General features: G+C 39.5%; 1 protein-coding gene across 6 annotated transcripts in view; it reads right to left on the minus strand.

Moving 5' to 3' along the window:
• Nucleotides 1-17,946, minus strand: part of NR2C1 (nuclear receptor subfamily 2 group C member 1) — a 53,305-nt gene extending 35,359 nt beyond the window's left edge. For 2 of the 6 annotated variants that reach the window (XM_062585413.1, XM_062585366.1), the window contains exons 1-4: nucleotides 17,860-17,946; nucleotides 4,950-5,007; nucleotides 4,693-4,867; nucleotides 223-298 (exon numbers count right to left, since the gene is read on the minus strand). In XM_062585413.1, the coding sequence (XP_062441397.1) occupies nucleotides 223-276 (54 nt within the window). In that variant the 5' untranslated portion in view covers nucleotides 277-298; nucleotides 4,693-4,867; nucleotides 4,950-5,007; nucleotides 17,860-17,946. The remainder of the gene's footprint in view (nucleotides 1-222; nucleotides 299-4,692; nucleotides 4,868-4,949; nucleotides 5,008-17,859) is intronic. The other 4 variants (XM_062585396.1, XM_062585376.1, XM_062585385.1 and 1 more) reach the window with 4 other exon arrangements.
• Between the last annotated feature and the right edge of the window lie 307 nt (nucleotides 17,947-18,253).

Below are 18,253 nucleotides of genomic sequence, written 5' to 3' on the forward strand. Positions count from 1 at the left end.
GCCACTTAACTAGAAACACTGCTAGATTTTCTTTAGCTTCATTTCTGTGGATAAACTTTGGCAAGAAAGAATTTGCAGCATAACTTTAAAATGGGCATAAGAAGTTCTTCTAATCTTCCATGGGAGGGTCTTCTGCAGCTTCAGGTATACTTGTGGCTTTGTTTATCAGCCTGTACATTTTATTACTCAAAGTCTTTTAGATAGGACTCAAAGTTTATGTACCTCTCCCATTTGCTGTTCAATAATTTGATGGGCCAGTTCCTCTATGGTTGCCATGATCTTTAATCACCAGAATTTCCTGTCAAAGAAAGGAAAGAAGATGCTTAACATCTATAGCCTCAACAGTAAAAATATCTTGGGAAAAATATAGTTCACCTAAGTAAAGAATCTTCACAGTTATTTGAAGGTGACATTCCTGTAGAATTTAAAGTTCAATTAATCATTTAGTTTCTATTCGCAAACTTATCATTTTACACAGCTAACTCATATGGAGATTTCCTGTTCTTCCCGAAGAGCAACAATATAATAAACTCCAATTTGATAGCAGATGGGTATTACTGGCCAGGACATCAGCAGGGTGTAATTAACATCTTAAAAATTGGAACCTTGCCAACAGTTCTGTTGCTACGTATCAAGAAAAAAAATCCAACTTTTCCTGAACTCGCACTGATTTTATAGGCTTAACAGGAGTGCTTAAAGGTCAAATTTGTAATTATTATAAGGCACTACTGGAAGGCAAAACCCAGATGTGTTAACAAAAGAAACAAATAAAAAAACAAAGTTGACTGTTCTACCATCAACACTGTAGCTATAGCCTAAAGTGTCCAAATTTTCCCAAGAATTTTGCAGGATTTAACAGACACTTATATAATGCAATATTAGGTATTCAGATCTAAGCCTTGTTTGTTTGGATATCTATCTACAAATATACTTTAGGTAGTATATAAAAGGAACAGAAATTAAGCTGTGAAGCACCATAAATACTTAATTTTCTGTTAAAACTGTATTAAAAACACTGTAATATCTATTTTTTATATGAGCCAAATATTAAAAGATTTGTCTATATACTAAATTTACTTTGCTTCAAATACAGTATACTTAGGCTATACAGGCTTCTCATCGCAGACAAAGTCATAAAGATGTTTAATCCTGACATACATATTCCTGTTTGAACCTAACAATAAACAGTGTCAGTCTAAAAGATTTTTTTACATAGCATGACAGCTTTTTAAATTATTTACAGGCATCACGTAACCATATGAAGAGTCAGAATATTAATGAATGGAGCTACATATGCAAAAAAGCAGTTAGCTGTGCAACAAATGCATCGAGTTGCTTTTTCACGCTTTAATTTGGCCGGACTTTCTGTGAACTGTCTCCTACCGCAGTGATAACTAAACTTGCACAATCAATTGTGCGAATAGTGAAGTAGCTCATTGGAAGCCCACTCTGCTCTTAGAAAGAGAAATCTCGTTTGACTAAGCCGAGAACTGCAGCCTTTGAGGTGTGCCTAAACTCTGAGTGATGTGCAAAGAAAGACTACAGATACTGCAGATGTGCATATAAAACATGAGACTGAGGCTTGGATTTAAAACCATTTACTCCTTGGAAGACCTAATAAACGTCAGCAAACTTGCAGAAGCACTTAATTAGTTCACGGCTGCATACAGTGAGGTGGGACACAACCACTACTCACAGATTACTTAAAACATGTCATCTATCCCGAAAATCTCTCTCGTTTTAAATAAAATACTAGCAACAAAATAACACATAGTCTGTACACCCAGTGCCAGAAATCTGTACTAGTTCATTCACAAAAAAGCTCAACTCCCTAAGCGAATTAGAGAACTATTCAGTAATAAAGACACACTCTTAGGTAAGACCAACTTCAGCACTGACAGACATGCACTTCTTGCAAAAAGTTGTTTTACAAGAAGATGTTACTGCTTTGTGACATTTTGCTATAGCAGAAATATTGCACATACAACAGTACTTTACCAAAAACGAAGAGTATAAAACTAAAATTCTGAAAATGGGGTCTGATCTCATAGGATGGCCTTACCTCTGACTCTACTTTGAGAAGGCATTTGGACTAGAGACCCTCTGAGGTCTCTTCCGACCTGAAATGCTCTGTGATTCTTACTTTTTTCAGTTAGGGGAATGCCATGAGTTCCTTGAAATTACAAAAATAACAGTATTTTTAAAGCAGTTTGATTTGCAAATTATTCTTCTTTAAATAGCTGAAGAATCCTTTCAATGCTTCGACATAGACCTACTGTGTTGATATTTTCAAGAATACAATAAAAGATTATCTCATTTCAAACACAATTTTTGCTTCACTAAGGGTCTAGTTTGAATGGCTATGCACAAGAATATGCATTTTGGATAGCTTAATCTGATTTTATCCAGCAATAATGATTACAAGCTCAGTACAAGGGAAGAATACATTTTTCCCTACGTCAGCCTGGTCAGATACTACATTCTGAAATCCTTTCTCCATTCTATAATCACTATCTCTAGCATCTTCTGTTTTCCAGAAAAAAAAAATCATCAATACCATTATTTTTCCATCAGAAAAGCCATATCTATAACCTTTCCCATAACAAAGTATGATTTATGGCAGTCATTCCAGTCCCTGTCTTCCTTGGTGGAGCACCCTGCTCCATTTGCTTCATGACATCTTAAAGCTTTTAGGAAGAAAAACATTTTCTCCTGAAGCTACAACCACAGTATCCTTCTCTTTCCAAATTCTCTGAAATAACTGATGATGCTACATTTACTGTGTACTCACTTTCACAGAGCTATTTGAATTTAATCGGTTTCTTGCCTTGCCCTGCTTGTTACGCTTCAGTTGCAGCTGCTTCCTTCATTGGCTTCCCCCACAGCCCAGCTCTTCCCTACGGTGCTGATGAAACAGTTGGTCTCCCAGCTCGGGTCTGATAGGCAAGCGAGCAAGGTTTCTTTGATGGTATTTTCCTCAGCCTTTCCTCAGGCAGAATTCTGGTCCCTGTCTTCCATTAGCTAAATAACAATAATGAGCTATTTATGTTAACTGTAAATCTTCCAAGACAGAGAACTCTCAGTCCATTTATTTGCGAAGTGCAGTGTTATACAAAACATTTAACGATATACCAAAACTGGATTACAGCTATAACCCACACTTCTGCAGATACAGGTCTGTAAGGAACATTTAATATGCCTTCTTCAGCCAGATACTGCTTCATTAAATTGCTAAAAATATAATAAAAAAACCCTCTCCCTATACACTTTGTGCACTACATACACAAGTTGCACATGCAACACCATTAATATCCCAGTAAGTTAGAAAACAACCATTCAAAATTTATAGCAATTACATTTTGGAGGTGTGCAAAACAAAACAAAACAACTCCCCCAAACACTAAGATTCAACAAAAACTTTGAAAATGACAGTACTTTTAAGAAAATCTAAACAACTGAACATTCACCTGGATTGATCACAATTCAAATTTATCATAAGTCAGAATGCTGATTTGAAACCACATGGATTTTCACTGCCTACACGAAAGTTCAAGAACTAAACAGTTCACAAAATTATGCAAATTCTATGTTTTTTCTCCATTTTTCCCTGCCAAACAGAACCAAACTACACTTAGCAACACAAACGTAAAGAAGATACACTACTCTAAATTGTCATTATCCTCCAAGTCTTGCATTCCACGACTTTTTTTTTGCGAACATGGCATACAGGCACATCCAGTTTGCAATCTTGGCCACGTCTATTTGCTAAGGTCAAGCCTGTGGGCCTCACCTACTTCAGATAATAAAAGGGCAGAAAAAACAAAGAAACGTTTTATTTTGTCAACAGAGATGCCAGGTTTTATAAGTGTCTGTGCTACTAGGAAAGTACGATGGTCATGCAATATATGTTGATACTGTAACCCTGAGAACGACAACTACAGTAAGGTAATTTTAAGTGCTTGTTGAGATACAGGTTCCACTTACAGTCACTACTTCAAGCAACTAAGGCATTAGAAAGTATTTAAATCTCCTTAAATGCTCCCTGTAAGACATCTTTAATAGATAGCATTTACTAGAATAAAACAACACATTTCAACATCCAAATCTTCAATCCTTCTAAAAGAAGCTTCTAAATCTTCTAAATCCATTGGAGTAGGTTTTTAAAATGGTTGGCATAATGAGCTACTTGATAGTAATATTTAATACAGTTTAAAGGGGAAAGGGGGCAAATTTAATCCTCTCTGCAAGCTCTATGAATAAACTAGAAGAATGCCCTACAAATCCCAGCCTCAGTTAGAATGACAGTGAACGCCGAAGTTGTACTGTCTGGTGGCTTCTCCCAAGACGCACTGCAATGGAGAAGCCATGTTACTTTGCCTAGAGGACAGACACTTTGGATCAGAACTGGAACATTTACTAGATCCAAAAAACAAAACAGGTTTGTTCAAGCTGGATAGACAGATCTTTCTGGCCATATTCTCTCTGAATTTTCTGATGATTCCTAGAGTCAGTAAAATCAATGGATCTGTCCATGACCCCTGGGGACTTGACTCCTAGCAAGATCTGTGCTTTCACAGCCAGATGATGCTCCATGCACTATCAGACAAATCAACCTGCATGCTCTGAAAATAAGTTTTACTTACAGGGCTATATATCCACAGCATGGTACATATTCATAAGGCAAACTCTTACCTGTGTTTTAGGATGCATTTAAGCTTGTGTTGTTGATTATGCCCTGAAAAAGACACGTCTTTGCTGTAGCAAACTCTTTTGTGGGTGGTGAGAGTTCACACCAACTTCTCTTTGTTGACCAAGTCTCAAGGAAGTGAGCAGTTGAAGAACAAAGATGGAAATTTCTTGTGGATCTCTGTTTAATGAGATAGTGTTTCAGATAACATAAAACTTGGACTCTCTTCTCAACTATTTTGCCATATTTGCCAAATACTCACCAAAAGCATAGTGAGAATTTGTACTGGTAATGGCAGAATTCTGTACTGGTACTAAAACCTGTGTGTAACAAGAAATACCTCTGGTCAGCAAGACACACAGCTGTAAGAAAGCAGGTACTTTTACACTATTAATTCAGAGGATAAGAAAGAAACAGTGTTACCAACCAAAACTAAAAAAATAAACAAACAAAAAAACAAAACAAAACTTAAAATATTCAGCACTCTCAAATCCAGAATTGGCCATAACCTTCCTATTGTTAGGAGCAATATTAGTATATTCTCTTTTAGTCTTAAAGAGAGCAGCAGAAGAGCTCTCTAAGAGAGACTTCATGCCCTGATACATGATTTTTGAGTTTGGAACAGAAAAAAAGTGTTGCGCAGTTACAACCTCCAACACATACTGAAGTCTAGCAGTACAGTCTAAATGCCATGAAACTAGAGGAAATTTTAAACTGAATGGGCACTGAGGAGCCAATCTATTATCAACTGCTTTAAAATCAAAATGCTTCAAAGGTGATGATTCCTAATGGAATTACAACGGACTTTGAAAACCCAACTAGATCAATATTCCTTCAACAAAATAATGCTCCTATTTTCCCCGAACAGAATAATTTTATTGGTCAGAAAAGATTTTGAGATGTGAATCTCAGGATCAAGAAAAAGTCTGTGTTTGCAAGAGTTCTCAAGCTCAGTTACTTCAGGACTTGAAGAATTCCCCATTCAAAGCACATTTAAGGAGGTTTTTCTCAACTGCTATTATCTTTAGAGAATGAGCTGCAAATGGTATAGCTCTGAGAAACAATGCCTTAGTAAAGCATGGCAGTCGCTTAACATCATCATCATTAAGAACCTCAACTGTCACATAAAGTCACCTTTAAGAATGTTATTTTCAACAAAACTGCTTGACCCTACCCCTGATAATGCATCTTAGGAAAATAAAACAAAACAAAAATAAAATAAAACAAAAATAAAATAAAATAAAATAATTTATTTTCTTTAGCTTCTTACAAGCAGTTAATTCTAAACACTGCAAAAATAAGCAGGACACTCATCCTGAAACTTAAATTCTCGATCATAGTTAGTCACGGATTCACCAGCTATGAGCTTGTAGTACAAATTTACGTATGTTCCAGACTTGTTGAGACAGAGAAGCCTCAAACCAGAATGTAAAGCTTTCCAACCGATTATCTTGTCATTCTGTGTTACTAGTTAAATCATTGTGCAGTTCAGATGCACACTTCTGCAGCATTGTCTTGGAAGAAAATGAAGTGTGATCTTGGGAATCAAGTGGTGTGTGTTTTAAGAAAACACTTCACACCCACTGGCTAGTATCCCTAAACTGGATGCTACTGCCTTCTCAGCTAAGAAGTATTAATAAAACAAGCTAGCTTAAATAAATGCTGGAAGTTGTTTAAACTATCACATTTTACTTTACAATAAAGCAGTGAAGGACTATAAATAGAGCAAACCATGATGTTCCAGCCATGGAAGTAACTTTCAGATAGAGAGGCAAAACCAAGCAATTAGAAGTGATAAATTCTGAAACTTTATCCAAAAGAGCCATCTGCCTCCCATCTGCAGTAAATTTGCTTGAATAGAGTACTTCAAGCATACAAACAAGACTGAACTCTCAAAATTAAAAGGAGTCTGGAGAATAGGTTGTGGCTGTCCTACCTCTTCATATGGGCTGGAATAAGCACAAGGAAACTTACTTAGCCCATGGGTGCAGAACCAGCTGTGGAAGCAAGGCAAACTGCCTGGCCGCAAGCATGTGGCACATACATACCATGGAAGAGGAAAAGAGGAAAAAAAAAATCACCTGAGTGAATCTGCAGGTACTACAGGCAAGATTACACTAAACAGTTGCCATGGTAAGTTGACAGAGTATTTTTAAAAGTTTGCAAGGACTATTAACTAGCTGTTCCTTACCTGAGCCTACTAAAATAAAAATGCTAACTGTCAGTGCCCTTGCTGTTACAACTGTATTATTACTAGCAATGGAAAATTTCTAGAAAGCAATCTAGTATCTGATACAGATACAGCTAGACCAACTCTTGATTACCTCGAGTAAAAGACAGCCATGAAAATCATGTTGGTACTCAACAGAAAATATTAAGCAAACCAGCTTTAACATGCAGCTATTATAACCAATACACAGAAATCAGATGCCTCAACAAATATTGTAACTAAATACATTACAGCTAAACCTGCAGTAGCATAGAGCATGTGTGTGTGAGTATATATACACCTCTAAGAAGGTACCAAGCTTGTGACTACAAAGTTTTTGAAATTATACAGCAGAGCTGTAAAGTGCTTCATTTATAAATGCTGATAAACCTTTTATGGAAAAAGCTGTGAAATTTAAATCAGTTTGACTTGAGAACTGTTAAATTCATAAGCTCTAAGTTAGAATTAGTTCTCTTCTACGCACAGAACATGGTACTGCATTTACACTACTGCAACATTGCATCTTAAAGCTTCTGTGCAGAAAAAAGCCTGCACACAAAACTAAACTAAGGTCATTTAAAATTGATATATGCCAATATATCCCCCTGGAGATTATTTAACGCACATGGTTTTTAAGACTGATGTACATCACGCCTGATTTATGAAGTTATACTGATTATAAGGATATGATCTTATTCTAGCTTCACTCCAGCAGGTGAAATTTCTTTGTGCATGCAAGAACAACCTGCAGATTTATCGTACTCAGGTATCTCAGTCACAGAGCAATACTTAGAAGCAAGTGATTGGTTTGAAACTCTTAAATTAATACCTCTTATAAGCAGAAATGACATAGCTTGGAAGATCCTACTGAATCAATCCTTTATCTAGTCTTCTCACTGCTAGTATATATGTGGGTGAAGCTACTTCTGAATTAATTCCTGAATCACCAGATTAGTGTATCATTCTGAAATTGTATTTAAATGTCATGCAGTAAACAGTAATACTCAGCAACTAGCTCAACAGCAACTCAGATACCTGCGTACTACAGGTGAGAAGACAGTTAGGACTGCAGGAGTTGTGCAGATGTCTTTGATTATGCACTAGAGCTCTTAAAAAAAGTAGACCATAGGCTGAATTTTGGGCTAAAGACATGGAATTTCCATGCACTTCAATTCTGACACTTGCAACTTCAAGATGCATAAACATGAGAGTAGTAGTTATTTTCTTTTCTTTTTTTTTTTTTTAGCTTTGTGATCCCTAAACACAAGGGCACTAATTGACCAACTCAGTGCTCATAACAACGATATTCTACTCTGAAATGTGTTATGTTAAAATACAGTGCACTGGGAGACCTTGCTCTGAAGAATATCATCTATACTGGTGAAAAAAAAAACCAAACTTCAGTGCTTAATTTACAGACTTTGAAGCACCATTTAATGTCACAAGTAAACTGATGAAATGGCTAGCTGAAACGGGCATTCCTATTCCATTGCCCCATTTTTGCCTTATTTCTTAATCTTGTCCTTGTGCTGGCATTGGTATACACCTAACCCCCCTAGGAGTCAGTTCAAGAAACTGAACTGGCAGAAACTTCTTCCAGATTTGTAGAGTGAGGATATGGTTTCAAAGGCAGCTTGAGCAGAATTACAATTCAGCCATAGCGAGGAGGTCCTGCTTGTCTTGAGCAAGCTCCCATGTTCCTCTGATCATACAGTGAGCCGTTCAACTCGCTAATAAGACAAAAATCGACCTAGCAGAAAAGCACCAAACATTTGCCAAGTAAGCATGTTGAATCATTTTGCTTTGCAATCAAGTTAATTCTAGAGTGGCCAAAAGAAAGAACACGTGGTTAGATGTCAGGGGAAGGAGTCAAAAGGAAAATGAGAAAGGAGCTAAAACTCCTTTTTCATTCTTAATGATAGAGAGTTGTTAGTTCAGTTCATCTGCACTGTGAAGCTGTAACCTTTATTTTCAGCCTGTTTAGCTGCCTGAGGCAGCTCACTGCAAAGTCACAAAGCACCACATCCAGTTCTGCAAAGCAGCAAGACTGCCTCTTTGAACAGTTATGACCTGTTAGACTGTCCATCTTGACATTAGAGAGATGGGAGTTAAGATAGGTCAGCTAGAACTAGCTGCAGACAAGTTCTTAAGAAACTCTGGGTCAGCTGTAAGTTTAATAGTTCACTTTCAGCTTACCTAAGGTATCTAATTATACTTCACATCAGGTATGCATAATCACTCTTTAGAGATCCCTGCAATGAATTAAAAAGAAAAATAAAATTTAGCTTTCTTTTCTCACATGTAAACTTATATATTTAGCACCAGATACTTTCATGCTTTAAAAGCTTGTTTTCCTGAATCTCTCTAGCCAAAATTCCAAAATACTGAATTGCTTCATGTAAGTCTTATGATTAACACACTCTAAACTTGGAGCAACCTGGGCGATGTTCTCTAGGTACTTTAGAACAAACTTTAAATTCCCCAGTGAACAAAAGGATTTAGATTAACTCTATCCATTGTCTGCGCTTGGAGCTTCAGTAACTGCGAGTAAACTTCAAGGTGTCCAACTAAAGTGATTTCAGAAATGCTTTTTTATTCTAGACTTGTCCAAATCATGCCACATTTCCAAAGCATCCATCAGGTGTAACCATCAGCCATAAATGTTGGTTTTTACTACTAACATAGAAAACAAGAAGATTGATTCAAATAATTGCTGTTTTCTTGACTCAGACTGTTCTGCTTTCCTTTCAAGGGAAAAAAACTAGTCAAGATAAACCAAACTTTATCCACACGCTGAAGATTTTTGATTATGTTTATAGTTCTTTTCTAATCCTATCTACAAAAATAAAGCAATAAGATCTGAAATTCCAAAAGAGTCTGGAAAGCACAACATGAAACAAAGTACACATACTTTTATGATCCTCTTTAAAATATCCCATAACTAAATATATGAAAAAGTATGAACTGCAAACCATATTATTATTATTCCAAGAGGAGGGAGGAGCCAAAACTCCTGCCAGGATACCAACCACTTAAGAAAAGTTGTTACCAAAGCTTGACTAATCGACTTTTACCTGATTCATATCCTACTCTGAACACTCTTGCAAATTATTTTCCTCACTCTCTGATTTTACCATGACATCTCTTTCATTCAGCTGCTCTACTGATTTCCCTTTCTCACATCAGATATAAAGTTCCTTGTCTGTATTTCTCAGAAACTTCACAGTGAAAGTGAAGTGATAAAGAAATGCTTTGCCCTGTGACCATTTAGTCAGTGATACCACTCTCTGCTTAAACTCCCAAAGGACTTACTTCTATAACTTCTTGCACAGTGGCCATTAAGACTGTAAAGGCTCTTTCTAAAACTACATAAAACTAATATGTGATCCCCCTTCAGTTCTTCTTAAAGGAGACGTGTTGTTTGTAGAAAACTGACAATATTTTGACTACCAACACGGTTAGATCATCGCCTCCCCAACTGTCCAATATTTTCTCTTTTTGCAGCTGGGTATTCCATCAGTCTGTGGTGAGCTGTTTGTACTTTTTGTCAGCAATAGTTAATTCCTGGGGTCAGGCAAAATTGCTTTCTTGGAAAATTTCCAACACAGTGAGAGTGTAAAAGTAAAGCCCTTCTTCTATTACTTGAGGTAAAGACTAACACAAACATTAGCACCTGTATTTATACTGTATATATTTACACCTACTTTACCAAGTATAATCACTGCATGTGTTTCTGAAGTTATTTCTTGAGTGCTTGGCAATATTACATCCCATATAATCAAATCAAAAAAAAAGCAGCTCTTTCAAGCATCTATGAAACAGAAACTAATGGAGGAAGAATTATATATCCATCTATTTTCTTTTGAACCAGTCCCATTTATTGGAAGCAGCATCTAAAAGCAGGCGTTTTGATTAAAGACAGGCACTGGATCTTTTCTGCATTACTTAAAAGGCTTTTATCATATCTCTCCTTAATCTTCAGACTCAAATGAAATGTAATTTTAATCTCTTTCTGTGTATAGATACTCTGCAAATATTGTCTGTTTATGCCCCCATTAAATGAGTTAGTGAGGCTTTCTGGCAGGCAAAGTCAATTATTATTTTTAAATACATCACTGTCATTAGCCCAAACTTGTTGATGCTGAACCTGGCATCCTTGCCAACGGTGCTCCATCGCTACTTTCTGTAAGCTGCTGTGTTGGCGGAAGAGATTCATTAGCTTGCATTAACTATTCAACCACCTTCTCTGCCTCTTACTCAGTTTGTATATATCAGCATTATTCTTAATGTTTTAGTCAAAGTTAGCAAAGAACTACTATTCAAATTGTTTCCATTTAGCTTACTTCAGCTTAAACGGGTTAAGAAGCACTCCTAAGAGAGCATGCAGCAGAGGTGAGGGCCAGTAATCAGGAACACTAACCTGTCCACTGGTAGAGCTATATCCAAAAGACATCAACATTTAATTCATGCCCTTGTCCAAAGGCAAAAGTTGTACAACTTTAATGATCACAGTATGAAGTTCCTGCTAAGGGGATACAAAAACTACCATAATGGGAAGAAAGACAGGAAAAAAATCCCTCCTAGAAGAAATTGTCTTAGCCTATTTCTAAAGTCATACTACTTCAGTACTAAATGATTTCAACAGACCTCAGAAAATTAACTAAGGATTTGCTATTCCAGCTCAGGTCATCACACTGGGCTTAAATCTGCTCTGTATCTTAAAATGGAAGCTATCCTTCATTTTCATTCCCAGATGTCACCTTGTCCTAATTAAGAATTTAGCATAAACTACACAAAATTTGTTTAATGAATGTAAAATGAAAAGCATTTAAAAAATCACTCTATGTTTAGACGTCACAGGGATTTCTGTTACTTGTTTTAAACACCAAGGCTATTTAAAATTACAAACAGTATTCTGCAGTGCTTTATAAATAATAAATCAAGCCAAGGAATCAAAACACATTTGTGAAATAAATGATGATGTTCTGCTCAATGTTGCATACAAGAAAAGCCCAGTGAACACAGGAACCTAAACCAGCTATTCTTGGATTATCACTCTGTAAGCCATATTGCTCAAGATGGTAGAACAGCTGGCAGACTTAAAGGAGTAACATTCTCTCCTTCAATGAACTAAGGAATATTTATGCAATTCTTGACACACAGTCAGATACTGTTTATTTGCATTACAGTAAGTTTTAGAGAATACACATATTGTAAGACAGAAAAAAACCCTGAAGTAGCTAGAATTACAGGCAAGCAAGAGAAGATTGGACACTTGTGAAAGCATGAGGAAATAAGTAAAAGGCATATAGCAAAAAAGATGCATTTGTAAGCATGGCTGTACAATTCATTTTAAGTCACTGTTCTCACTGCTTTAAAACTGCTGTGTTTATTTTTTCATGTAAGCAAGCACTACAGGAGGAGAAAAGGATTGCTAGGATGAACTTTTAGGAAACCACCGAGTTATTCTTACAATCCAGACCACCAAGGGGGACAGCCTCCCTTTCAGCCGTGCGCCGGCTACTTTTATTATACCATCTCTGGAACTTGACTTAACACCTACAGAGTTGATTCAACTCACCAGCCCTGCAAGAAACTGGGGGCAGATAGGGTGGGGGGAAGAGGGTTGTTTGCAAGCTGAACCAGTTCACACAAGCACTAGATAAGCACTGGAACTTGGTAAGGACAGAGCTATTTAATTAGGTCTAACTGTGTTTTATAACTTCAGGCATAGACTGCATCTCTGTTTGAAGCTGACAAAATCCAGCATGGTTACACAAAAAAAGTAACTGGTTCCCTGTACCAAGGCCAAAGCTGCACAGCAAACCAGATCAGGAAATTCATCTGGCTGAAGACTCCACATCCTGCCCCCGCCCCGCTGGATTAGTTTCAGCCAGGTCACTTGTCTCTGGCTCCTGCGAAGCCACGCACAGACTGTGCTAACACAACAGAACAAGCGCAAATATACCTTTCAGAGGACACTCTGGCATCATATCCACCACGGCACCATTACACCCTTTCATGCAAAGGGCTGGCCGCATGCCTAGCTATGGTTTTTCTCCCTCTTTGTATTCGATCTAGGGGCTGTACAGCTGCAAGGTAAGCTGATGCTCTGAATCTATTCATCCCCGCTCTATTCATCCATCACAGAACACAACAATTGTGTGTGACGCAAGGAAAGCAGGTGGAAGCAGGAATAAGACCATTTCTTTTGGAATAAGCCTCCACCGTTACACCATCTCATGTTCAACACCAAATTGCACTCATAGGCCTGATGTGACATGACTGCTTGGGGCATTCACTGAACTACAGCCACAGGCAAGGTAGTCAATAAATGAAGCTATTCTATGAAAAGGACTTTCAAATCTAGAACTTAAACAGTATTACTTTTACCTCTCCCCTGCACATGTTCCTATATTCCACAGAAATTTACTTCAGGGAAAAATATGGAGTTTCACAGATATCTTTCCTTTAAACTAGTGTTGACACAATTTCAAAAGAAACTCTATAAACACTGTCTTCATCCTCTTCTTCCCAGGCTTTTCACTTTATCAACTCCAGAAGGTAATTTGTGTTAAAGAGCAAGCTCCCTCCTGCCCCTACTTCCTACAAACAGTGCTACGTATTGCAACGCCTAAAACATACTGCAGCAACTGTGAAGGGTACAGTACTGGTCCCAAAGACTTCCAGCATCATCATCTTCAAGAATGACCTTCTGCTTCTCAGATTACTCAAAGTTTAATTAAGTGTCCATAACTCCAAGAGATATTTTTCCCCATGGTTTCACAGTAAGGTTATTTAACATCCTCCTCCTGGCATATGTTATCAAAGTTTTTGTTAGAAAGCATTTCAAAAACTCACGCTGTCTCTATAAATCAGAAAACTCTCATTTAACATGCAAACTGGAAATTCATTATATCATAATTTAAAGTAGCTTTTTATTTGAACCTGAAAATAAGCGGCTTACAGAGTAGCTCATGAAGATTTTGCATTAAGCTGCGCACTGAAACATCATTTATTATGCCAAATCTTTTACATCAAGAATACAGAACTATATTAGGAAAAAAAAAGTCAGAAAAGTTTTAGTAGTTAGATACAGGATAATCAAGGATGGCAAGCAAAGCACTCCATAAAAAATATTCAGATTAAGACAGTAAAGAGTGAAAGCATTAGTCATGTTGACACTTACACTGTCCTGCTAATACTTCAAAAGAAACCTATTACCAAAATAAATGGGGCAGTTTTCACAGCACAGTTATTCTCAGGCTATAAACAGAAACCTCAACTTATTTGAGGTAATATAACAGTGAATTATAGCTAATATGCTAATACTAGTAGGGTTTTTTTTTTTTTTGGGGGGGGGGGGGGAGTAGAGGGAGGGGTAAGTTACTGGTTTAACTTCCTAAGAAGACAAAATGCGTAGCTTAGGCTAGAGTACATTTTTACCTAATTGAATAGAACTAGCGCAAGTAATGGCTTCTCAGACTTTCAGGATTTCCCTCAGACAAAAGTTCCCCAGGAAAGTCAGACTGCAAGGAGCAAGCTGTGGGCTAATTGCTGTTTGATTAGGATACCTCCTATCATAACTGGCTACTGTGGATTACAAAAAGTCTTTTCTAACTTAAGAATAACTCTGTAATGCTGTTATAGAAAATGCCATTCAAAATTACTAAATGTTGCAGAAAAAAAAGAGTCAACCAGAATTGGGCCTGGCCCAAAGTAACAAAACTAAGTATTGGTGCAGAATGGCAGTTCTTATACCACAATTTTCCGAAAGGAATGCACTTCCGTACATGATCTACAGCACTACGGGACTCTCATAACTCAAAACTCTTCACTTCCAATTCTCTGAAGTTGTGGGATAGGTTTTGCTTCTTCAAAAGAGAAATCCTTTGTTGCTCTGTTACTTTGGGAGTTTGGTTGGTACTGTTTAACACAATGACTTCTGGAATCAAAGGCTGATGACTTCAAGATAAGGATATGGACAGAACTATATTTATAATATATACATAATGAGAATTTGGTTAACTGCACCTTTGCAGTTTTATCTGCCATGCTCACTTCATGAAACACTCTTTGAGACAGTTTACCTCATACCACTAATGCACATGCAAGTTTGTATTGTTAAAGGCAGGCTGACACCACTGAGTAGTTCACTCATCTAACCAAATTGGTTTAAAGGTCTAATTTGAACTTTCTGTATCATCAGAATCTTACTTAAACAGTTTAGTTTTCTCGGATGCCTTAAAAACTACAGATATGTATTTCATTCCTAAATTTCAGGCTGCAGACTGACTGTGACTGAAAAGAACATGCAGACTGGGTCTGGCTGTGTCAGTCAGAGACCCCCCACACCTGCCGTCAACTGCTAACCATCTGCCCTATGCTAGATGTTAGTATCTTCATAGGTCTGTGCAAGCAGCTAATCACATGAGAGCTCTCTAACCTCTTTCAATCAAAACTCAGGGTAGCAATCAGTTAGTAACTCAGGTTACTTTTTACACTGCTTAAGCCAGGATGGCTGCTGAAGCAGGAAAGGGATACCTGTCCTCCTGTCCTCTGCAGTCCTCCCACAGGCTGCAGCAATGACAGTTGAAATCCATAGTTCTTTTATCAGTAGAATAAATGTGTACAAGTTAGACTCTACATCATTATATTCCTTGTGCACAGATGAGCTCCCTATATTAAAGTTGTTGGGTTTTTTCTTCCCCCCCTTCCTTTATTTTTTTTTTCTCCTGATCTTGCCATTAGACATGGCTTGCCTTCTTTAGGGAAACTGCTTTCCTTCACAAACTGTACAGAAATTGCAGCAACCTCACTGGCAGTATACTTTTTAATTGTATAATATTATAAGCACACAATAAAACAAAATGAAAACTAAGTATCAGCAGAGAGAAAAGCAGGCTGATCTTACAAGACTAAGTATTTAGATTCCGTACTATGAATGAAAGCCAGTTTTCTCTGGACTAGCATATTAGCTTTAAGCATTTTGTAATTATATTTTGCACTTGAACTGTTTAACAGCCTGCTACAGTATCAGTGCTCATTTCTTTCAACACATCTTTAATCAGAGAATATAATCATGAAATAATTCACACTGAAAGCTACTTCTGAAGGTCATCTAGTCCAAATACACCCCACCCTTCACCTGAGTCAACTTCACAGTTACATTGCCTTGCTTTGGGCTTTGTCTTCAGAGGCTATGAAACCTGACAAGTAAAACAGGGTAAACTTAAAATCCCACCCCTTCCCCACACACACCGAGCCTCAGCTATTGCTGTTCTTAAGAGATCAGAACTCCCACCAATTTAATTCCCTTCAGAACAACTTTTCACATGAAAATGTAACTAGCAAGAAAAACAAAAATGTTCCTAAGTGCCCCAAGTGAAGAGCAGAAAAAGTTAGAGCTAGACAATAGACCTATTATTAGTTGTTTTCTTATGAGAAGTATCACCTTGATCTGTCATTGCAGCATTTAGTAGACTTAGCAAGCGGTGTCTAATTATCCAGATGGGTCAGGCTACACATACTACAACAGCAGTTGAGGACAATACACTCCACTTTCTGCCCATCAGATGATCTCAATGTCCTGCACATATCCTTGTACACTATCACATGACAACATTTGCTCATACAATAAGAGAGGGACAGCACTGTCTCCGAAGACCTTGAGATAGGAGCGAATGGCTTTTCAGACTTTCAGGATTTCCCTCAGACAAAAGTTCCCCAGGAAAGTCAGACTGCAAGGAGCAAGCTGTGGGCTAATTGCTGTTTGATTAGGATACCTCCTATCATAACTGGCTACTGTGGATTACAAAAAGTCTTTTCTAACTTAAGAATAACTCTGTAATGCTGTTATAGAAAATGCCATTCAAAATTACTAAATGTTGCAGAAAAAAAAGAGTCAACCAGAAGCTTTTATTTCTGCTTCCACAATACTGACTCTGAAAACAGGGAGCTGTCCTACAGATAACCTTTCCCTCCTCCCATCTTATTTTTTTCTGCAATAGATGGGGATATATAGCTCTTTCTACTACACCACGTTTCCCAAGTCTACCTTTAACACTATTTGTTAGCAGCCTCAGATCAGAGAAAGCCCCACTCAGTTTTTCAAATATCAGGGCCATACTCATCTTGTAGTAAAACCAGTTTATTTGTAGAACGTATATCATCTCTTTTCCCTCCATAATTTGTAAATTTGAGAAAAAGAATGAGATACAGGGCTGTGCTTTTGTTCTTCAACAACTCAGAGCAGTACTGCCTGAAAAAATAAAAACCCGCAAACAACCCACGTAATGTAAAGGGGGAAAAAATATAATCCCACCCATCGACTCAAAATAAGAAGCGGCAACGGGGTCGTCTGCCCCAACGCAAGCAACAGACGGAGTCACTCAGGATCAAGCCAGAGCCACACAACTGCCGAAGGGCCCCGAGGCAGGGGCCACTCGCCCCACGCGGCCCCTGCCAGGGGACCGTGCCGCAGGGCAAGGAGAGAGGCCGGGCATCACACTTCGGCCCGGGCCCGGCCTGTCACCGGCCCTCCGCCGGGGACGGGATTGGGGTCGCAGCGGCGCAGGGAAAGGGGAGAAGGCCGCCGCCACCGAGTGGCGCCCCGCACAAAATGGCGGGGGGGGAAGGGCCCAACACGAGGGGACTCGCGGCCACCGCCACCGCCCCCCCCCCAGCCCCCGCCGGGAGGAGGCCGCGGAGCGCCACCGCGGCCCCGGGACGCGGCAGCCGGCGCATCCCGGATGCGGGGCGGCGGGAGCCGCAAGCGGTTCCTGTAGGTGAAAGGTCGAGGGGCGCCGAGCCGCCGCCGCCGCCGGGAGCCGCCCAGCGGGACCGGCAGCGGCATGAGGCGAGGCGGGCCCGGGCCGAGCAGCGCTCCGAGGCAAGAGCGGCGGAGGCTGAAGCCGTTAGCCGGCGGGAGCACGCGGGCGAGCGGGCGGCGGGAGTCGCTCACCTGGCGGGCCCAGCTCCCAGCGGCCTCTCCGGCGGGCTTATTTGTCGGTGGCGGCTGCGGCTGCGGGAGGTCAGAGTTCGCGACCCCGCCCCCTCGGCGCCGCCCCGCCGCCGCCGCGCCTGCGCCCAGCGACCCTGCGGTGCGCGCGGAGGAGCGATCCGCGCAATGGCGGGGGCGGGGCCTCGCTGCCCGGCGCGCTCGCGCCCCCTCAGGGGGTGCCCCGCGCCGGCGATCGTTAGCGGTAGGGCGCGGAGCCGGTTGTGCGCGCGGGAGGGCAACGGCGGCAACGGCTCCGCCCTCCGCGCCGTAAGACGGCGAAGCGTTGCGGAGCGTTGGTGTTTAGTAGTGCGAGCTCAGGTTTCGGCTGGGAGTAGCAAATACTGAGGCAAATACC

The sequence above is a fragment of the Rhea pennata genome, chromosome 1, assembly GCF_028389875.1.
Source record: "Rhea pennata isolate bPtePen1 chromosome 1, bPtePen1.pri, whole genome shotgun sequence".
Classification (NCBI taxonomy): Eukaryota; Metazoa; Chordata; class Aves; order Rheiformes; family Rheidae; genus Rhea; species Rhea pennata.